At 53.7% G+C, this 22,682-nt stretch overlaps 1 protein-coding gene across 4 annotated transcripts in view; it reads right to left on the bottom strand.

Annotated features, from left to right (window-relative positions):
• Positions 1-22,682, bottom strand: part of Rgs3 (regulator of G protein signaling 3) — a 116,544-nt gene that overhangs the window by 68,161 nt on the left and 25,701 nt on the right. For 2 of the 4 annotated variants that reach the window (XM_071600856.1, XM_027949406.2), the window contains exons 6-14: positions 20,226-20,286; positions 18,984-19,074; positions 18,314-18,369; positions 12,339-12,420; positions 11,443-11,548; positions 10,329-10,680; positions 9,472-9,511; positions 4,760-4,956; positions 2,318-2,401 (exon numbers count right to left, since the gene is read on the bottom strand). In XM_071600856.1, coding sequence (XP_071456957.1) covers positions 2,318-2,401; positions 4,760-4,956; positions 9,472-9,511; positions 10,329-10,680; positions 11,443-11,548; positions 12,339-12,420; positions 18,314-18,369; positions 18,984-19,074; positions 20,226-20,286 — 1,069 coding nt within the window. Of the gene's footprint in view, positions 1-2,317; positions 2,402-4,759; positions 4,957-9,471; positions 9,512-10,328; positions 10,681-11,442; positions 11,549-12,338; positions 12,421-16,043; positions 16,258-18,313; positions 18,370-18,983; positions 19,075-20,225; positions 20,287-22,682 lie in introns of those variants that run through there. The other 2 variants (XM_027949411.2, XM_027949405.3) reach the window with 2 other exon arrangements.

Genomic DNA, 22,682 nt, shown 5'->3' with positions numbered 1-22,682 from the left:
CTGATTGACCTCTGGGTACATGCAGCAAATCTGTGACTTCTGGGGCAGAGGATGCATGGTGTGGAACTGGATCGTCACAGATCATCACAAACTTGAGCATGCCCGGAGAAGAAATGGGACAAAGAAGCAAACAGGGAACATTTCAGAAATAAAGAATTCTGCTGAAGGTAACAGAGAACTCCCTGCAATTTAGACCTCTCCAGAAAACAAAACCACTGCTCAGAGAGGCTACCTCTCTGCAGATTTAGAACTTCCAGGAAAACCATTAGCTGGAAAGTTACAGAGAAAAGTTAGGCACAATGGTGGACACTAGTAGTCCCAGCAACTTGGGAGGCTAAGGCAGGACGATCGTAAGTTTTGAGGACAGACTGGGCAACTTAGCAAGGCCCTGTCTCGAAATCCCTTTAAAATATGAATAAGAAGGATTGGGGATTTAACTCTGTGGCAAAGCACCCCCGAGTTCAATTCCAGTACTACAAAAAAATTTCAGGAAAACAAATATCAGGGATGATCACTGAGAGCCCAACCAATACTAGATTCTGTGAAGTTACCCAAATCCCTCTGGAATTGGTTTCTATTTTTAGTCTGAGTAACATGATAGGGTACAGCAATCCTCATATTTGGTTGCTATCATACTTCAAGAGAAAGGGATATATTTATTTTACTTGTCTTCAAATCACTTCCTTCAATCTTCAAGCAGAGGGGGAGGGCATCTCTTGGTTCTAAGGTTCCAAAGATCCACGAGGCAAATATTTTTTGGATGAAGTGTAACTATGGCTGTGGCTTGGCTTGTGTTTCTTTGTTTTTAAACAAACATGTCAGGACAGTGTGGGATCATAAAAGGCATTTCTGAGCTGTACTCAGTTATACTAATCCTGGCTCCATTCCTCACCAGCCTTGAGACCCTCAGGCCCCAGTTAATCTCACCAGAACCTCAGTTTCCTTGTCTGCAAAGTGGGGACAATCATGCCTCTCCAGGAGACATGCAAGAGCTAATCGGAAGCAAGTATATAAAATGCATGTGTGGTAAAGGTATACAGTGGGTGCTCAATATTTGCAGGTTGAAGAGTGAATTTAGACAGATGTGTGTTTCAGGGTGGCCACAATCCCTGATGGCCTTCTTCGGGGTCTGGTGGATGTGTGGTCACACCTCGCTGTCCCGGCACACCTTACAGCAATGTCACACACTCACCAAGCACAGCTCCTAAACTCAGATCTCACCAGATGAGGTCTTGCTTCTACTAAGGCAATTCAGAAGAGAGGCCGAGATTCTTAAGAAAGTTCCCAAAGTGGGGATCCAGAAAGACCGTAAGCAAAACCAGTGTTGGGGGATTAAGTACGCGGTCTACCTAAGGAGCCCCCTTGAAAAAAAGCAATGCTGATTTGAACTTGAGGGTTCTGGTCCTCTTGTTGGAAAACAAAACAAAACAAAAAAAGGTGACCTCCTGCTCTAGGGACAATCGCACAGAGTGTGCCCAGATACTTAGGCTGTGAAGATTAAGACCCTGCCTCGAATACAGACCATCCCACCATTCGGATGGGGAGGCAGAAGAAGAGGGGAGAGGTGACAAGAGACCCAGCAGCAGAGCTGGGGCTGCACACAGGCTCCTGCTCCAAGCTTATCTTTCCACTGCCCCAAGCAGCCACTCGGCCCGGCAGACCCAGCTCGGCAGTAAGCCCTCTGCCCTCGGCTCCTGGCCCCTGGGTACCCAAGCATTTCTATTCCCAAGTAGTTTTCTGGGGCTGAGCTGGAACCTGGCCAGCTCTGGGGAGTGTGTGGGTCAGAAAAGAGCTCCCAGTACGAGAAGCAGGGGCCAACTCCTGGGAGGAATGGCTTGGCCTGCACTCTGACCCCTGCTGGCAGAGCTGGTGCTCGGGAGAAATCAGACTCATCTCAGAAGAGGATCTGGCATTTGGGTTAATACAGACTCAGAAAATTCAAGTAATTGATGTGCCTCCAGAAATTCTCTTTGGCTAACAGCTTGAATCTTCTCACCGACAAAGCCACTCGTCACAGCTGGGACACACTGCCAGCTCTTCTCCTTAGAGGAAGCTGGGATAGGGAATGGGGTGTCTTTAGGGGCTGGGGGAGGTCTAACCATCAAAGATGTCCTAACAGCTTTGAGAGGACTGAGCTGCCCGTCACTGGCAGCGTGCAGGAAAAGGCTGGGTGGCCATTCGGTCAAGAGAACAGGGGGCGCAAGGGGATGTTAGAAGGGTTGTTAGGTTGTATGACTCCAAGACCATCTGGAGGAGAGAAAAGTACAGGGTACAGAGGATGGCAAGGACGGCCGGCAGGGAACGCGTGCCACCTTACCTGGGTAGCCTTGTTCCTCCCCTCGTACAGCAGCAGCTCCTCCGACAACAGGAGGGTCCGGGCAGGGTTGCAGAGATCTAGAGGCTGAAACAAGGCAGGGCTCGAGTGAGTGGGCAGTGCAGAGGCCCGGGGCACGGCAGTTTGCCAAAACCAGCCTCAGAGAGAAGACTGCGGCCCGCCCCCTCGCAAGAACCCACACGCCCCCACCACCCAAGGGACGGAAACAGAAAGACAGATGAGCCTGTCCTGTGTGGAACGGTGGCTGTCACCTTCTCCACCAGCCCTCACGGTGACGGCTGTGCTCTGACAGGAAGTCCAACCACACACTTGGTCAAGCAGAGGGGGAGGGCGTCTCTTGGTTCCAGCTGCCTGCCCCCTGCTCTGAGCTCCTAGGCCCTGGCAGCCCCCACACCCTGGCTCTGTCCTGCTCTCATCTCCCAGGAAGGTCTTTGCTGTCCAGCCCAGGAGGCATCCTGAGAACCACACCCGAGAGATCTGGCCACTGGAGTCCCTTCGAGGCCTATCCCTGCTGTGCATTCATAACACACTGCGGCTGACTGCCTCCTCCTTGGCCATCAGGTCTCCAGGAACAATTCCCACCCAAACTTCTCACCCCAATGTCCTGTCCCCATGCAGCTCAGAGAGAGCTCCCCATGCCCTAGGTTCCAGCAGGATGCGACCTGCTGAATGTGCATCTGTGACGTGGCTCTAACTACCCAACCTCAAGCCAGGGGCCGGAGGAAAGGTAAAAGTCCCCAGGACACGCAACAGCCTCCGCGGATCTGATCAACAAGCCACGAGGCGAGACCTGCGTGAATATATGCTCTCTGGTCCTCATTAAATAGCACTCAAAAAAGGCCAAACAAAACATGTTTTTTAGGAAAACATGCACAGATGGTAAAACTAAAAAAAAGCAAGGAAATGTTCCCCATCAGGCCAGGCCGGTGGGAAGGAAGGGCATTAGGATCAGGGAGAGCATGCAGGCTTCCAGGCTGGCAACGAGGGACAATTCCTTTATCTCAGTGCATATTTGTGACATAATTTGTACATTTAAGTGTTAGGCCCTTTTTAGTTTATATGGTATGCAATTTTAAAATTTTCAAAAAGTTTCCATTACTTTTTTTAAAATCAATTTTAGTTTTATATCAAAATTTAAAAAACAATAAATAACCCCCAGGGATGTCAAGACCTTTGGGTCACAGCCTAAGACACAGACTCACAGACAGACAGAGGCCAGGCCCACAGGCGTGGAGAGAGAGGAGAGGTGTGTTGCTGGCCACAGACGCACGGCATCTAGCCAAGCAGGCATTCTAAGATCCACTGACTATGACAGACCCAGGATGGGATGCCAGGAAGACCAGAGGAGGGCAGGGGCAGAAGTGACACCCCTGGGACCGTGTCACCTCCGTGCTGCTGATGAGAGAATGAATGGGATCATCCTGGTACGCACGCAGCTTGTTCACGTGTAAAGAGGCCTCCACGTGCATGGCTCAGCCTTTTCACTTCCAAGAATCTTTCCAAAGGCAAAGAATCAGAGAGGCCATTCATGTGCCAGGATTTTCATTACAGAGCAGATTACGATAGCAAAGGAGGAGAAGAGTGGACACGTATTTGAAGGGAAGACGGGTGAGACAAGCCTGGCAGGTGATAAAGGATTGGGCGACCGCCACACGACCCAGACTTCAGGAGCATCTAGTGAGTGGGAGATGCTCTTGCTACCGTGTTTGTTTAAAAACAGCAAAAGGAGGGGCTGGGGATGTGGCTCAAGCGGTAGCGTGCTCGCCTGGCATGCGTGCGGCCCGGGTTCGATCCTCAGCACCACATACAAACAAAGATGTTGTGTCCGCCGAAAACTAAAAAAAAATAAATATTAAAAAAAATTCTCTCTCTCTCCCTCCCTCTCTCACTCTATCTTTAAAAAAAAAAAAAAAAGCAAAAGGATACATAGAATAAAATCTATTTTTTTTAAATGTGTATATATATATAGATGTGAACACAGAAAAGGCACATCTCGATATTCATACTGGCTATTATCTTGTTGATGGAATAAAGATTATTTTTAAAGAGAAGGTGAGAGAAATGCAGGAGAAGAAGAGGAAGGAGGAGGAGGAGAGGGAGAGCCAAAAGCATCCCGGGCCACAAAGCTCTCCTTCAGCCAGTTCTGAACCAATCACTGGCCAAGCCAAGGAGCGGATGCCTCACATGAGAGCACCTGTATGCACTGCCCTGGGCCAGACAAAGAGAAAGCCAGGAGGGACGGAGGGGGCCCTCTGTGCTCCATGTCCTCCTGGAGACTTTAGCCTGCTCACGTGACCTCAGAATCCTGAGCATCCGAAGCCATTTGTCTTTCCCAAAAGGAGAGTCCTGCGTCCTGGGACCCACACCCCACCTGGTGCTCACTTCCTCCTGAGGGGACCCTTGGGGCCAGCCTGACAAGCTCACCTGTACAAAGATGGGGAACACCAGGACTTTGGGGGCCAGGGTGACATAGGTGCCGTAGCTTGAGTGCGTGGCATGCGGCCTCAGGACAGGGCAGTCCTGGTAGTTCCCGTGGCCCTTCACGGTCTGCACTGTCTTCATCAACCGGGACTTCTTCCCCAGGCCCGTGTAGGACTTTCCTTTACTGGGAGTCCCTGATTCTGTGGACAGAGATGGGGGACAGTGAGGTGTCTCCATCACCCCTGCAAAGGATCCTCTCTGTGGAAACAGGGAGCACAGACTCGGCCAACACTGGGGCCTGGGCATCCACCCTGTGCCAGGAGGAGAACACAGGGAAGCCCCAGCAGGGTCTCGGGCCTCAAGGAGTCCCTCACCAACAGGTAAATAAGCACCTCCAGGGCAGGACAGAGCTGGGAACCAACAACTGTGACCACGGCAGCAGTCCCCACCTGTGACCCCAGCCCTGAATCCCATCCATCGGTTTACTGACCTCCTGCTTTTAAATACCAATCGAGTGTTCATATTTTAGGAGTCAGGGGGACTGACCTCACAGTCCCACAGGGAATGACGAGTTGGAGCAGGGGCGACTGCCTGAGGCATCTGCACCCCCGCTGCCATCCCAGCCCAGCTGGCCCATCATCACCCCTGAGCAAAGTTCCATTCTCAGCATCAGTGGCAGAGGCAGTGGGCTTTCCCAGGACATATGGGGTCTGCTGGAGCCACCTGGTCACCACAGTCTAGACTAAGGGCGCCTGCCGCACCTGTTCTTGGTGGGAAGCACCAACTCAAATCCTGCTCCCCACCTGCTAGCCCGGTGACCTCAGGAGACTGACTTCCTCCTCAGAGCCTCGGTTTCCTCAGCTAGAATAACAGGGACAGGCTCATGGGACTGTTGCAAGGGTTAAAGGGGATGCTCTGAGCCAGGTCCCCAGAAGAGCTCCTGGGATGGCATGTCATGTTTGTCATTGTGATTCCCCCACTTAGAAAAGCAAATTTGGAAATTAGGCACCCCGAGGAACTCTGGCAAGTCTAGGCATTGTCACAGGTAGGAGGTCCTCCACTTGGCCACCAGCTTACACAGTACTATAGTCATAAAAAAGAGAAAGAGAGTGAGGAACAAGGTCACCCCAGGGAAGAGAGCCACAATGACAAAAGGTGGTCCCTCAGGGACCCCGCTGGACACACACCTCAACGTGAACAAGGAGAGGTGCGCGTGTTTTTATCATGTCCCATCAGATGGGCAGAGAAAAAAGCCCAGAGTGACTAAGAAATCAGAAACTCCTGAACACAGCAGGGGACAGACAACCCCAGAGTAACCAGGCTCCAGGTGCACCCAGACCTCTTCTGAGGACTCCTGCTGCCAAGGGACCCAGCCAGGCCCTCCCTGGCCCCGGGGCCCAGCCTGGTCCCAGCACCCAGGCCACCTTCTGCCCCAGCCCAGGCAGCAGTGTGAGGGATTGACAGGTGGCCTGACCCCGCTGCAACCCAGGGAAGCTCCCCGCCAACGCAAGGCTGGGCCTGGAGGTTTCACACCTGCTTCCTCCTCCCACCCAGGGCCCTTCTCACCAAGATGTGAGAAAAACAAGTCAACTGCTCCCCCAAAGAGTGACCACCGATCACAGTGGAATCAGGAGGCGGCACTCCCACCACGATCACTCAAACCGCTTCCTGCTTCTTCAGTGAATCACCTAGAGAGGAGCAGAAAGAACCAAAACCCAGGATGGGGGCAGGAGGCGCAGACGCCCCTAGAAGCCCACATCTTTTTATCAGCTCTGGCCCCAGCCGGCTCTGTACTGCCAGGTGCTGGCCCTTTTGCTGGAAGAATCCACACTAAGTTTCCAGGTTGGCGCGGGATGGAAACTGGGTAACCCCTGAAGCTGAGCACGTGTCCCAGGTCAGAGATGGCTGTGCAACCCCGAGTGGGCTCCTTTGCACTCGGAGTCAGCTTTTGCCACTGTAAAGTGGAGGTCATGCAAATTTCTGCCTCACCCGGCCCAAGGCCAGTGGGAGCTCACAGAGGCCTGATGGGAAAAGGCTGGACCAGAACACAAGTGCCCAACAAGTGACCTCAAACCCTCAGCACTGAATACGCAGCACACCTGGGTTGGCAGGAAGACAGAAAGGGCAGCTGGACCTCAAACCGTGCTGGTGCCACGGGGCCCGCCTGGCACGACACAGGCTAATTTGGCATGGCCAAGCCTAGACCAGAAGGCAAAACCACCCAGGGCTGACTGGAGGCGACTGAAGCCAACTAGACCAAAATTAAACAAGGGTGCCACCTGCACATGGCAAAATGGGGGCCCTGGGCCCCAAGTCTCAGACTCCTAAAATAATCCATTCCCTCCCTTCCCTGGCCCAGGTGCTCATGGCTATCAAAGAATGTTCACTTGGATCTCGAGAGCCATAAATCAACACCTGGCCCATCATGTTGCCTTCAGAGAGGAAAGGTCTGCTCAGCCCCATTTTATAGACAAGGAAACTGAGGCCTAGAGTGGTTGGGTGAATTGTCCAAGGTCATTTGGCTGGAAAACGTTACAAAGCCCACAGCCCACCTCCACAACCCCGGTGTTGGGGGGCAGGTAGGCGTGGCTCTCCGGTACCCATTTTCTAAGTATTTCTTTTTTTAGAACAGTGCAGATTGCAACCCGGTTGTGGAGCTCGGTGAAGGCAAACTCATTTACTTCCCATCTGCTCCTTCCACAATGACGTCTGGTCTAAACCCCTACTTCACCCAGTTATCCTGCAACACCTGCCTCCCTGACCAAACACGCTAATTACATAGCGTGGCTCTGAGCTTCCGAGGCGCGCCCTGGCAGCCTTCCCACCCTGGCAGGACTGGATCTGAGGCCAGGCTGCCTTCACAGGGCAGGGGACAATGCTGAGGGCACCCTCGGCCAATGGGAACATGCCAAGTACAGCCGGATGGGTGCCCCAGGGCCCAGCGGGATACCAAACCCTATTCAACTCAGGACGGTTCATGCCTCCTGAAAGGCCGGCTGACTCCTGGCAGCCTGGTCAGGGTCACAGCCTTGACCTCCGCACAGCCCCCAGTATGCTTCAGGGAAGCTTTGTGCCCTGGATTTCACCCCTTCCTCTGGACCCCAGGACTGGAAGCACAAAGACTTAATCCCTGGTAAAGAGCAAAGATCTCCCTAGATACCAGCAGGGTTACTATTATGAAGAGTAAACAAAACAAAGTCAAAAGCTTGATAGAAGGCATTCAAAAAGTCAACAGTGGCATTAACCACACCATCGTTTCCCCGAGGCTCAGACGTCTGTTCTCTTCTTGGGATCACAGTCTCAAGAGTGAAAACATGGACACATGTGGGGAGTGGCCCTGGAAGGCATCTCTCAGGCTGAGAGGGAACCAACCCCAGGCCGTCCAGCCCATGGTCACGTGCCCACAGCAGGTGACACCCCTCTCCGGCACCCTTAGCCCATGCTCAGAGTCAACTGGGGTCATTCTCCCTTAGTCAATCACTTAACCAAAATCTTACTGAGTATCTGCTGTCTGCCAGGCCCTGGGTCTGGGACTAGACTCAAAGAAATATGCCAGACCCATCCCTGCCCTTAATGAAGTCACCATTTAGCAGTGACATCCTCACTCTCTAATCTAATGTGCCAACTAAAAGTTTCTTAGACACTTCTTGTTGAATCATGATCAGAGTCCACCCACCAGGAGTGGCCTCACTTCCAACAGACCAGGCCCAAGAGCACTGAGGTCTCAGGGTGGTGAGGAAGAAAGTGCCTTCCTCAGTGACCCTGAGCCTGGTAGGAGCCCTTCTCCTCCCAGAAGAAACAAGCACTCTTCCAAGTACCATCTTCATGCCGCCCACGGAGGGGAACAGCAGGAAGCCAGCTGCAAATGCTAAGGAAAGGCCATCTCGAGGAAGGAGGCCAGGAGCTCTGAAGGCACAGAGGAAGGCTCCAGCATGCCCAGGCGGGCACCACCGGCCACCTGGCCAGTGTCTCCCAACCCTCCAGACACCAGCTGGACTTCTAAGTCAGAGCTCTGTGGCAGGCATGGAGGACCTCATGGAGTGCTCAGCCAGACAAATGTCAGGACCCACAGGCCAGGCTTCCTGGGAGAAGGGGTTGATTTTGGAGTCTGGCTTCCATCCCTGGCTTGGACTTGAAAACCAAAGGAGAAGAATCCATCCAACAGCAGGAGACCTCTGTGTGCTTCTAGGACAACCACCTCAGGTCACAGGCTACTGCTCACCACCATGTGCTCATTTAATCTGCCCAACAAGCCTCTGCATAGGAATTACTGACCCCCCATGTTATAGGTGAAGGAACTGTGGCTCAGTGAGGAGAAACGACTCGAAGTCGCACTGCTAGAACTCCAACCCAAGACCTCCGGGCTCCATACTCCACGACTCCCATCCATGCATCCCAGTTACACTGCCTACAGCTCTCAACAAATATGGCAGCTCAATAAGACTGGAGGATGCTTGACTGGATGCCTGAGACCTGAACACTCAGTCTCCTAGATGACTCTGGTAGATTCCCCTCTCTTCTTTCTCAGTTTCACTTAAAGGAAAAACATGGTGGTTCAGTAAGGGAGAAAAGGTACCCAGAGGAAAGAGGGTCTGCATCAACATGCTGGGCAACCTTGACTCTGACAGAGAGGCTTCTGAACTCTAAGGAAGAGGCTGGGCCACACCTCAGCTGACCTCTGCCATCTGCCCAGACTGAGATGGTGGGCAGCTCACCTTCGGGGATGGTGTCCTCCTGGTACAAAGGCCGCAGGAGCTGCAAGAGAAAGACAAGAGAACAAGCTCAGCCCCAGGAATTGGGCAGGACAGCCCATCAGGCAGCTGGACACCAGGCCTGGGGGACAGGAGGCAGAGCATCTCAGGGCCAGGGGGAGAAACAGCAGTTTTACTGACTGGCTGAGGGAGGGGGCCTGGAGGAAACACAGAAGCAGGACAGTCAAACGAGGCTTTATGTGTCATGAAGTCTCACCCCTTGGCGAGACCCCCAACTTCTTTTGCGGCAGCTTCCTCCATGGATCACTGGAATAGGGGACCCTAACAGCCACCACCAAGGAGTGCCACTATGGAAGAAGTTTGGGGCAAGCAGGGTTAAACAAGGTTCAGCCACCTCTACTGAAGGATGCTCTCAGAACCTCAAACAGGCCAACGTGCATTGGGAGCCTCCCAAAAGGAAAGAGGGTATGGGATCCCCAAATGTGTGTGATCTCAGAACACTTTTTTTCCTAGAATATCTCATGGGATTAATGTTTGGGGGACGCGCTTCACCGTCCCACCATGTAAGCATGCAGCTCTGCCTTCACACCTCCTGCCACAGGGGGCCCATTCCCTCAAGGCAGCCCTCTGACCACGGAAAAGCACACACGAGGAGAAAGTTCGTCCTTCTTGGGAGCTGACACTTCCAGCCTGTGCATCCCCTGGCCCTGGCTCAGCTGCATCCTCCACCCAGGACAGCCTTGCAGAGGCCAGAGCCAGGGCAAACCCATCTCCCTGCTCGATGCCCCCAGGCCCTTGCAGGCTCCTCTCGACACCTCCTACCCTCCCACAGGGACCCAGGACTCTCCCCATGTCCATACCTGGCTCCCAGGGTTCAGCGGGGCCAGGATGATGTAGTTGGGGTCGGTGGGGGCAGTGGCACGGGACAGCGCAGGCAGGGTGTGCTGGCCCCCGCGCTTGGTCACCTCGGTGTAGCGCTCCCAGCCACCGAGCAGCAGCCCATCTGAGCTGTCGCACACCAGGTGGCAGCTGTGGCGCTGCTCCGGTCGTGCCTGGGCGCCATGGGTGCAGTTCTTCTCCCTCTTGTTGGGGGGTGACTGGAGGTCATGCGTTGACTTGCAGGAGGCCCGCCGTAGGACCCCGCCATCTGGCCCAGGCTTGATCTGGGGAACCATGCGCCACACCAGCAGTATGATCTCACCAGGGCAGCTCCTGAAAGTGTGGGGGGTTACACAGAGAAGTTGAGTCTGGGGGAGACCAAAGTAAGCCAGGGTGGAGGCTGCGGAATCAAGAGGAAAAGGAGGGGAGGAGGAAGCAAACCCAGGGGCAAAGTGCCCAGTGTCAGGGCCTGAAGGGACACAAGAGGCTATTTAAAGCAGATATAGCAAAGGGGTCAGCTCTAACCTAAGCTCACTCAATGGAGGCTGAGAAGGACCCGAGGGCAAGGCCAAGTTCAACAGGAAAGAGAACCATACCCAACTCAGGCTGCCTGTTGTAGGTAAGATACAGCAAGCAGCCACAAGACAACTACCTACACGCAACCCTTCTCTAGAGAGTCTAGAAGCAAACCAAAATGGAATCATTAAGGTCTTACCCCAGGGGATCAAACTTAAGGGGCCCAAACATTTTTAATTTTTTAACTGTGCAGTTGAAAAATTTACAACATCTACACGCCCTAAAACAGAGGGCTCAGCTCTTAGGTGGCAGAAGTACTTAGCTGAAGTGGAAAGCAACCCCCTGGAGCCATGTCAGGAACCACGGGGTCTGTTTAAGAGCTTCTCCCTGCTGTTGGCTCTGGGATCCAAACTGCTCTGAGCCTGAACCTTCCATTTTCAGGGCAAGAACCGGATTCCCCGAGGAGCACAGTGAATTGCTCACAGCGGGACAAAGAAGGGAACAGCGAGAACAAGACAGGACAAGGCAATGTGCCCAGAGCTGGGGTGGGAGATATGTGCCACCCGCTGCCCCTGTCACCGGATCTCATGTGCCAGCTCCACACATTTCCAGTGCTCCACCGGCCTTTCATTCAGTTGCAACACCGTGTCCAGCTGCTGCAGCCCTGCCCGCTCTGCCGGGCCTCCTGCAGGGACAAAAGAAAACCCATTCAGGGACCTCTAAAGCCCCCAGCAAAAGACCTGGAGTGCTTCACTTCCAGGGTGACTTCGGACAAGAACCGCCCTTTTACTATCTGTGTCTTTATCTGGGAAATGAGGGGCCAAACTGAGTGGCTTTCCAGGTCCTGGAAGGGAGGTACCCTTTGCCCTCACCACCTCCCTGCCTGCCCCACCCAGGGCTGGCTCACCTCTCTGCTGTCCTTCCCTCCGCAGGGCCTCCCCGCCCACTGAGAACCCTCTCTGGGGCCAGTCTCACACTCCCCCATCCATTGTTCCCACCTCATTCATTGAGTGCCAACTGCATGCCCATCGCCCTGATCACTGAGCCTTGGCTTCTGCCCATTAAGTGTACCCCCTGTGATGAGCAATCTTTCACTTGTTAAAAGTAAACAGAAGGGATGGCTGATTCTATGTGCTAATCAGGCTTACAGGAGGAGAACTGCATTCCAAACACAGTCCATAACTGACTCTCATTTTCCCATGTAGCCTTTACAGAAATCGGGCTCAGTTCCTATTCAGAATGACTGAGAAACAAAATATAAAAACTTATTTTCATTTTGATAAAACAACAACAACAAAAAGAGTGGATATATTTTCATAAACTTCAGTTTCATCCGTGGTCATTTAAAAATATTATTCTTTTCATTTTGAAACCCAGAACTCTTTGCTCCAGTTTGGAGCTCCCTGTCCAGTTCCACCCTGTCTGCAAAGCCCGGGTGCTTGGCAGGACAGTAGAGTCCTGAGTCGCTCACTTACCAGAATCCACAGCCTGGACTCGGACTGGAGAGTCGCAGCAGATGGTGAAGCCAAAGCCGTCTTTGCCCCTCGGGATGGTGATCTAGGACACAGCCCTTCCCAGTCACTCCCAGGAGCCGCAAGGCTGGGAAGCCCACAGGCCCCACCCAGAGCCACCCTCCTCTCCAAGGAAACCAGAGCTGAGAAGGAGCAGACTGTCCCAGTCTCAGCCCAGGCATCTTGACGCTGGGTTGTGGGCCAAGCAGGGAAACTGAGAGCTCAGGCGGGAAGCCCCCCAGTCAAAGCTGGAAGGGACAGGGGTCTGGGAAGGGGATACCTTGCCCAAGTCAGCCCCAGCAGCCCCAGCTCTCTGCCCAAGGAATCCCTGAAGCTGCGTCTCCACCTTGCCACGTCCCACGTTCATCTCATCCCTTCATTCTTTCCCAGAGACCATGCATCACCACAGGGCTGGCCCTGGGCTAAGAGTCCACAGGAAAAGTTAACACGGGGGCTGCCCTCTCAGCACCCAGGGTAGGGAAAACAGGGTCACACTTGCTCAGTGCCAGGTCAAGAGTCAGAGGAAGAACCTGGGGTTCTTGGGCACTCATGGCTAGGGGCCCATGGCAGTCAATGAGCTCTCAGTGCAGGGGCAGGTAAGGGAGGGCACAGCTGGGCCTCCCAGCTGAACATGAACTAGCCCCTGACTCTGCTGAGCCTGCAGGGCTGTGTGCAAGGCAGGTCCACAGTCCCGTCTATCAGAAGTGCCAGGAAAGGGCCCTGTCATCCGTGTCCTCTCTTCAGACCCACACAGCTATGGAGCTCCTACTGCACACCAGGCTGTGCTGAGGTTCAGAGGCGCATGGCCTTGGTCTCTGTCCCGCGGAGGCCACAAGAGTACATAGATCTCTCCAAAGAGATGCAGGCATGATAAGCAAATAGGAGGACTGTGCTTAAACAATCCTTTGTGCTTCAACTCCAGAGGTCACCCTTACGCATGGTAGGAACTCAACAAAGGCTCAGTCCACAAGGGCGGCCCAGCACGTCCCACCCGCAGAAGGACGCTGTGTGCAACGTGGCGCATGGGCTCCCTTAGGCTTCACTTCACCAGAAAAAGGCAGAGGTGAAACTCAGAGGGACCCTGCAGAGGCACAGAGCTATCCTGGGCAGCTCAGCAAGCTGGCAAAGGTCAAGGGCACCGCTTGCTGGGAGACCGCTGGCCCTGACCTTTAGGGGTTGTCTCTTCTGGGCTGGGTGCTTGCATTCACCTGCCGGCTGTCCCAACGCCAGGCTTGATGAAGGGGAGCGGGTGGAGGCCCAGAGCCACCAAGGCCCTTGGAAGCTGCAGGGGCCCCTGAGGCTCTGCTTCCCACCAGCCCTGGGCCTGGATTCAAAGTGAGTTTGTAAAACAGGAAATCTGACAGACAAGGGGAAGGGGGAGGGGGCAGGAAAATACCCTACTCCCATAAGAATTCTGGGAAAACACGCAGCTAAGACAGGAAGGGAAAAAAAATGGAAAGAAAGAAAGAAAAACAAACCCAGGAGTGAGTGTGGAAAGCCAGAGGAAAGGGGTAACCTCTAACTTCCCAGCCCTCCTGAGGCCCAGAGAATACTCCGGGGCCTCCTCCACTCCACAGGACCAGCTCTCAGGGGCTTGAACCCCCTCCAACCCACACAGCAGCTGGATCCCAAAGCCCTCAGGCATTTCCCCAGTCCTATCCCATGACGGTGTCATGGCACAGCACCCTGGGGCTCTGGGCTAACAGGTTTTGACTGGTGGTCCCAGAGCTGAGTCTGGAGAGAAGGAATGTGCTCCCACATTCTGGTGGCCTCGTCCAGGCAGGGACAGGAGCCCCTCCACCTTCCTGAGCACCAACCTAAGAAGAGATAGCCCAGAGAACTGTCCAGCCCTGTGGGAGCGGAAGCAGTGGAAGGAGAGGACACAAACTCCTCTCCTGGCTCAGCAGGAGGGGTGGGGCTGCCCGGGGAACAAAATGATGCTCTGTGCACTGTGATCACCGGCCATATTGAGAGGGTGCTGTCCAGAGCCTCCCATCGCTGTGGCCCCAGGGGAATGCAGTTTAGCATGCCCATTTCACAGAAAAGAAAACCAAAGCCTAAAGAGAGAAAGTGCCCAAAGTACCTACCTCGTCCCCAGCCCTCCTCTCTGACCTCAGGACTGGGGGGGAAGCTGCAGGGGGCTGTCCTGACTCTGGGACCTCAACCAACAGTTTGCCTCCCTGAGGGTGGTTTTTGCTCTTTACTGCCCAGGGCAGGAAATGCTACTGCCCCCAAGTCTCAGTCAGGCCTGCACCTCACTTCTGCTCTCCTGCCTGGTCCCTGATGCTCTTTTATGCCCGGACTTCAGTCCCCAGCTGCCACCCTAGAAGAGCATAGCAGACACTGAGCCAAGCATTTCACATGTATTGTCTCGTCCACTCTGACAGCACCATCACTGGGTTTTACCATCTAGGAACACGGAGCTTGAGGCTCAGAGAGGGAAAGTGCCTTGCTCAAGGGCTGCAGCTAAAGGGGGCCGATCTCGATTTGAACCCAGGTCCCACAGAAAGCTTAGCCATCTCCACTCTGCAATGGTTTCTAAAACAGGAGCTGTTGGAACACTGAGCCCCAGGGCCCCAGGTACAGCCCACACCAGCGCCTGGGCCCCCTCTGACCATCAATGCACCCTGGTCTTCTGATCCATAGTCACAAGGAGACCAGGGACTCCATAACATCCCAGTCAGGACTCTCCCTGTCTCACCATTGTGCCACCCAAATGCTAGTGTCACAGGGGCTACTCTTCCAGGCTACAGGAGGTCAGGGAGCACCAAGTAAGGCTGGCAAGGCAGGACCTGAGAGCTGGGAAGAGGTGGTGGAAGAGAACTCCAGTTCTCTGGTAGCAGGTGTGGACATAAGGGGTCCCTCTGTTGGATTCTCCCTGGGACCTACCTGACACATGTCAGGGGAGTCAGGACCCAATTCCAGTCTAGTTATCAAATCAAGTTTTAAGAATCAGAACAATTTCTGGACTCCCTTCTAGCTTGGCCAACGCCAGATTCTGGACATCTCCTCCTTACCCTCACTGGCTCTGTTCCATTTTTATAAGGGAAAAAAGCCTCAGCACAGTTCCAGAGGAGTTTCAGGGGTCGATGGATCATCACCCCACCCTCCAAGACCAAGAAGCCAGACCCTTTCGGTAAAGTTGGATTCCAAAACCACAGCTGAGGGGGTCCAGGCCGGCGGGAGGAGAGTCACACGTGCGTGCATGCACACAGAAACATCCTACCCGCACACGGGCGCACACCACACACACAAAGGGCGGAATGGGCACCGCCATCCCCCGGGGAAGTGGGGAAAGTTAGCAAAGTCACAGAAGCCACCTCCAGAAAGAAGCGCCCAGCTGCTCAACCACCAATCCGCTTGCCATCTTGGACTCCAGATGCCTCTTTAACCGACACCTCCTCCCCAGATAAAAAGAACAGAAAATCAGCTCAATAAACTCTCCCCCCAGCCAGTGGTTAGGAGGCTGCACGCAGCAGAGCCTCACTGCCGCTAACACGGGACTGTCGGTGACAGGCTGGGCCTTGGTACAGCTCCTGCCCCTGTCCTCCCCCAGACTGAACCGAGCCTGTAGGAAGGAGAAGGCCGATGGGGAGAGGTCCGCTGGAATGAGCCCCCGCCCCTGTCCCCCGATTCCCCACAGTGCCCCCCAAGGGGCCAAGCACCCACCTGGCGGTAGCGGCGCTCCGAACACACCTTGCAGAGCCCATTGAAGCGGTTCATGGCTGCGGGTCCTGCCTCGGCTGCCGCCCCATGAAAACCCAGCTCTCCCCCCAGCAGCGGGAGCCCGCACTGCGCCCGTCAGCCTGGCATGACCGCCCTGGGAAGCCGCCCCGCAGAAGAATGGCAGGAAATCACCTCTCACCTCCCCAAGCCCTGTCTGCGCCGTGTGCCTCTGCAGATAAGCCCGAAGGCTTCCTGAAACCTCAGAATGACAAGGAAGAGGGAGAGTTTTATATTAAAATTCCTGTCAACTAGTTAGTATTCCCCGGGCCTGGCGGGGAGAGGGCGCCTTTGTTCTGGCCGCATTCTCCGCCATGGGCCACTTTGTGATTCCAATGTTCCCACAAACACCCCTTGCTGCCTGCCCAGGAGAACCCAGGCAGAAAACACGACTCTGCGACAACACCGCCTCCCCTGCAAGTGCCAGGTCCCCAGCAGCAAATCCAGGGGACTAACCAGAGAATCTGAGGAAGGCCGGGGAGGGGGAGTTGCACCTGAGGACGTCCCATCTCAAAACAGGGAGCATAAAACATTTGGAGCCTACCACTCAGGGGCTCCTGAAGTCACTGTCTTTGTCCACATGAAGGGTCTGATGGCACGTGGACCATAATGGCGACTTGGAAGGGGTTTCCAAATCTTCAGACCACCCAGCCCCCTGTTATTATCAACAAAGAAACTGAGGCCCGGAGAGGCTGTCACATGGCAGGGCAGACCCAGGCTCTATCTCTGGCCTGTGGTTCCAGAATCATATTCTGCAGAGCAACACAGTATAAGCCTGGCCCTCCTGCCCACCTGGGAGCCTGAGGAAGCCCACCCACCCACTTATGACCTTATGACAGAGGTGCCCCACGTTTGGTTGCAGTGTGACAGGTGACCCAGGTTTCTGGGCCTCCATTTCCCCACCTGCACAGTGTAGAGATGGATGGGTGAGACCTGGCGGCTTTCCCAGGTCTCTGGCAATCACACCCTCTTTGCTGAGCCCTGTGGACACCTTTGAGTGTACAAACCCAGAAAAACCCACACACCTCAGAATAATGTTCCCAGGGGCTAGGGCTTGGGCACAGAATCCAACATGAAGCAAGACTTTCCTAAGTCACCAAGAAACCTGTAGTGTCTCTGTCCATGCAATTCCCATGAATCCCAAGGGTGGGTCCCCCAGGACTGTCCTTTCTGTACTTGGTGCACAGAAAAGGAGGAAAGTCTTTGCAGCTACTCCTAAAGCTGGACGAAGCTTTTCAATTCCTAACAGAAAACACTGGCAGGTTTCTCTCACAGCAGGCTGTTCAAAATGGGGGCAACTAGACATGTGTGCAGGGTATTGAAATTACTTTAAATAAAAGCCGACATTCAGCACCTCAGTCCTGCTAGCCACATCTGAGTGACAGCTCAATAGCCACAGGCAGAAGTGACCACCACCCTGGATAGCACAGGGGTGAACTGTGCACACCACAAGGCCAAACTTTGCACATGTGCATGGCTCTGTCCCAGCACTGGGCTAGGACCACACAGGTATAGACACGTCATGAAGGAGTGAAGACGTAAATGCATTGAGTCAGTGAAGTGACGGTGCCTTGTGGATTGCAATACACCTACATGTCAGATGTTACAGACCCTGTCAGTGGTCAATGGCGGATCTTCCCAGTTGTCCTCAGGTAGGAAACTGCACAGTGCAGTGCACACGGGGCTTTAGAATCAAGGCTGCTCCCTGCTCACAGTAGGCCCAACTCAAGATGGTGGTATAGGCACAGTGCCAGGAAAGCAGAGGGTTTGGGGCCTCTGAGAAGGGAGGACTTGGCTTCCAGAAGCTCAAAGTTAGCAAGATCCATAAGCTTCCACTTCCAGGAGTGAGAAGTCTGTCCCTTTCCCCGCCATGGCTGCAATCATGAACAACCTGAGAAAAGCATCTATTTCCTATGATGCACTTTAGAAAAGTCAAGAGATAACTCCCAGTGTTCCTTCAGGTCAGGGGATATAGCTCAGTGGTAGCTCTCTTGCCTAACACGCACAAGGCCCCAGGTCCAATCCCCAGCACCACAAAGAAAGAAAAGAAAAACTGCCTTCAGAATGCAGAAGTTGCTGTGGAGTCTCAAACACCAAATGCCGCTCTCTTTGGAGGTCACCAAGGCTGAGGGTCTGACAATCGGATCAGAGGCCCTGGAGCAATGCTCAGGTGTGACCAGGTGCCCCCAGCCCTACCCAGTCCTATCCCTACCTACCTTGAATTCCTCCCCATTGTCGGGGTCCCCACATCCTGGCATTCTCAGCAGCGGGTCTGGAAGGGGACAGAGCAGAGTCAGAAAGCTTCTGCTGACATGTGAGGACCCTTTCCGCAGACCACCCAGAGGATGAGGCTGGGCAACAGGCCAATGTCACTGCCAGGCCCATTCCACGACCCCCTGATATAGAGATGTCCAGGGCTCAAGCCAGGCAGGGCTCTGGAGCCAGGTCTGCAGTCCGTCCCAGTACAGAGCTGAAGAAGACACAAAACCCAAGTCCTGAGCCTCAGGGCTCCGGGCAGGTCCCACACAGCCTGTCGGCAGAGGTGGGCACCCCAAGGTCAGCAAGGCAGCCTAGAGGAATACCTCGAGACACGGAGCCTGGGAAGGAGCTGGTCAGGAAGACAGGAAGCCCTCCAGGAGCAAGGTGAGGGGCTGGACCACGGGGGGCCAGGCCTCCAATCCCCTCCCAAGAAGCTTCAACCTGATAAATAAAGATGCCGTGGACAGGAGCAGGCCTGTAAGCTGGATTCTAGTCTAGAATTCCCTGGACCCAGTGGCTGGACAACGGCCTGGAGTGGCAGATTCCCTAAAGCACAGGGACCAGTGCTCCCACAGGCAAGGAAGGAGGGGGAAGCCTGGGGGGGAGCCGCAGGGGGTATGCCCACACCTCTCAGGGGCCGCAGCCGCCGTCTGGCCACCTTCAGGTGCTTGGTCCGACCGAGGTCCTCCCCCAGAAGGTAGTACCAGCCACTGACCTCCTGTGATGAGAGAAGGAATGACATTTTCAGACAAAGGAGGCAGAGGGCACAGGTCAGGCAGTTACCAATTGCTCTTTCAAAGAGTGGCAGCTGGACACCCCCCCTTCAGAGACACAGATGTCCAGCCTCCTGCCTCACGGCCACCACACCTGCACCTCTGGGAGGCCCTCCCTAGAGCTCCAGCAGAACTGGAATTCCCTCTGTGGGACTCCGCGGCTTCTTATCCCTGGAGGACAACCGTGCAGTTGTCTCCTCCCCCACCTCCACCCCTGCTCCAGATTGTACACAGGCTCTTGACATGGCTGACACTGAGACTAGTACACAGTAGGAGCCCAATAAATGTTTGACAAATCAGAAGGAGGTGAAAGCCATACGGAGGGGACAAAGAGCAGACATTGGAGGCCCCTGTGCAGTCTCCAGGCTCCCTAGGGAACATCTTTTCTCATGGAAATGAATCCCAGGCGGCAGTCCAAAGATCATGGGGCCCTTAAGCAAGGTAAAGGGTCTTCAGCCACCACTACCCCACATACTTCACTCCCAGGATACAAAGCTGGGTGGCAGGGCCATGCAGCAGGTCACCAGGACACCCAGGGATATGCAAACGGAGTGTATTCCTGCCCTGAGCAACAGCTGCAGTCTGGGAGTGGGCAGCAGGGCAGAGCAGAGATGACAGCTGGTGACCCAGAGGGAAGGCCTCCAAGTCCCATGTGCTCGCCCAGTCCAAGGGAAGCTCCAGAGATGTGCCGCTCCCTCCTCCTCTGAGCACCTGCTGGACCAGAAGCATCAGACCCAGCAGACACATCAAGAGGACCCCTGTGTGGGACCACCAGGAGCACCTGCCCCCTCTTCCAGGGTGAGCCAGGAGTGCTCTGTTCCTCCAGGGACCTGCCAGTGACCTCAGCAGACACCAGATTCAGTGCCTCCAGGGAGGCCTTGTAGCTACCTAACTGCTGTCCGACAAGATAAACCAAGAAGGAGACCCAAGCCCTCAGGTAGGTAGGTGACAAACAATGCTGTTATTGGGGACATTGGCACGTGCCTTGAGGGGAGCACCATGCCACAGAATCTCTACCCAAGGATTTCCAGAGAAGGCCTGCCATGCCAGGCTGGGCCTGGGCAGTATGATGTACTGGAAACCCCCCAGGACCCACCTTATCCGGAGCCAGGAGGGACTTCACCCCGAAGCTCATGCAGCCGATGAGTGCACATTTCCTGGGGAACAGCAGAGGACAACTCAGTGCCCGCACTGGGCGGCACCCAGAGTTCCACTACCAGTGCACACAGGGTTGCCCAGTGCACAGGACTGAGCGCTTTACCAGCCTAGGTTCACTTGATTCTTGAGATGCAAGGTCAGAAGTTCTCTCTGATTTAGAGAGAAACACAAGGCTCAGGGTTAGTACCTTCCCAGGGTCACAGGACTGGCGAGTCCTGTCACAGGAACCTGCTCGACCCGACCTCTGCCCGCTTGGTCAGTGACCAGAGGACTAGAAGGTCTCTATAAACATATATTGTTAGGATCCTCTGGAAAGGGTGGCAGCTCACCCCCTAACAGGCTTAACCAAAACAAAAGTAGCCTCTCAAAGGCAGCCAAGCTAAGTGAGGGGTGGGGTGCAGGATGCTAGGGGACTGGCCCTCAAAACTGGTCCACCTGCCTGCTAATCCATGCTCTGAACCACGGCCACCCACAGGGCTGAGGCCTCTGCCTCCTGCTGTCTAGTCACTAGTTCACTCCACTACTCCTCCAGCTGTGGCTCCAGCTGTCACCATTCCCTTTTGCCCCCTCCCATCATATTCATAATCTACTCAAGGAGGACAGTGCAGTCAACCTGATAAAGCATCCCTTCCATGTCCACCTCCCCAGCCCACCGCCCAAACAAATCCTCCTTCCTACTGGGAGGTAGCCAAGGCCACACTAGCAGGAGGCAGTCGCAGTGGCTGCCTAAGTGGCAGATGCTCATCTGAGCTGCCACTCAAAGTTGTCTGGACTTTGCCAACATCGTCCTACTGATTTTGCTTTGTTTGCAACACATTCAAGAGAAAGCCGGCTGGTGTCCAGGTGCCCACATTGCCTTGCTCTACTCTTGTCTCATGCTGGGCACGGCTGAAATGAGAAATCTCCAGGCCAATGCATTAACTGTAATCAATGCAGCCCTGCCCTCCTCTCCAGTAAGTGGAAGTTTCGTTCCCTGGTGTTAGAGAATGCTAAATGGTTAATAGCCTCCCTTGAGCTTTGCTTCCTACTAAGGGGCCTCCAATGATTTCAGGATCATTCAGGCAGAGCAAATTGTCACAATTAATGTCCACAAGCAGGAACTTTTTTCTGAGTGTTCTTCAATTAGCCATTTCTGCAGGCTGCTTTTGAAAAATCTCTGGAGGAAGAAAGACTTCTTTTACAAGCAACCTGAGCATACGGCAATATACTCCAATATACTCGTCAGCTTACAGGCTTGGGAACAAGGGCTGGAGAGGCCTGAAGTTTCTGGAATCAAGCCTTGGTCCTTTCTGACTGCCAAGGTCTGAGCTCCAGGCATGGTGCACTCTGTGAAGGTTTGACAAATGGGAGAATCCATCATGCCCATGGTTGGCAGGCACTGGGCAAGAAGCCCCAGCATTAAGGAAACAAGACAAACAGGCAGGAATTTACACAGCAGCTCAAGACAGCAATACAGGGTGAGATTGACAGATGAACAAGCACAGGCAACAGATTCTGAAGGCTCAGGGGGCAAGAGGTAGTTTAGGACTGAGATGCTTTCAGGAGACCTAATGAGTGGAGCCAGAGAGAGAGAAAGAGAGGAAGAGGAAGAGCATCTCAGGCAGAGGGAACAGCCCATACAAAGGCTCAGAAGTCACTTCATGGAGCACACAGAGGGAATAGAATTTAGTTTACTTTTGAGCATAGGGGAGAGACACACTGCAAGATGAGAATGCATTATTTTCCAGGGCAGGCATTTCAAGTCTCATTCTCAGGGACTGAAACTGTTTTTCATTACAGGGTTATACAATTTAATCTCAATTTGTTTTTTAATTTGATGGCTTTGGTTGAGCACATATTTTTCCATTCATTTCTTTCCTTAGGTTTCAGTATCCATCACTGGCCACAAGCTTTTTGACATTAGATCACTGTTCTTGGCACAGAGACCTTGTTTATAATGGATTAAGGGAGAGGGGACACTTACAGTGCCCAGGATGGTGCTTGACATATAGCTAACAGACCCTCCATAAGTGTAGCTACTGTTAGCATAAAATGTTATGTTCTTGAATTATAAATTTTTTTAAAAACTTGGTGCATGCCATTACACTTCTCTCCAAGATGGTTCTCTGACCACAAGTTCTGAAAAATGCTATAATTCATACTAGAAACTTCTGCTTGGCTTTCAGCATATCATCAAACAGAACTTCCAAATAGCTTAGTTTCATATTCAATGTGATTGAAGAATTATCATTATTTCTAAGTGTGATTATGACACTGTGGTCATGTTTTTAAAGACTTTTTTTAAAGCGATATACACGGATGAGCTGTCTGATGTTTGCTTTAAATACCACGGGAAGAGGGCAAAGTGGACAAGGCATAGGTGACAGAAGATAGGCCATGAAGGAATGAAACTGGG

Source organism: Marmota flaviventris, chromosome 13 (assembly GCF_047511675.1).
Source record: "Marmota flaviventris isolate mMarFla1 chromosome 13, mMarFla1.hap1, whole genome shotgun sequence".
In the NCBI taxonomy this organism is placed as follows: domain Eukaryota; kingdom Metazoa; phylum Chordata; class Mammalia; order Rodentia; family Sciuridae; genus Marmota; species Marmota flaviventris.
The sequence above is the reverse complement of the archived record's forward strand: the minus strand, read 5'-3'. Positions and strand labels throughout refer to the sequence as shown.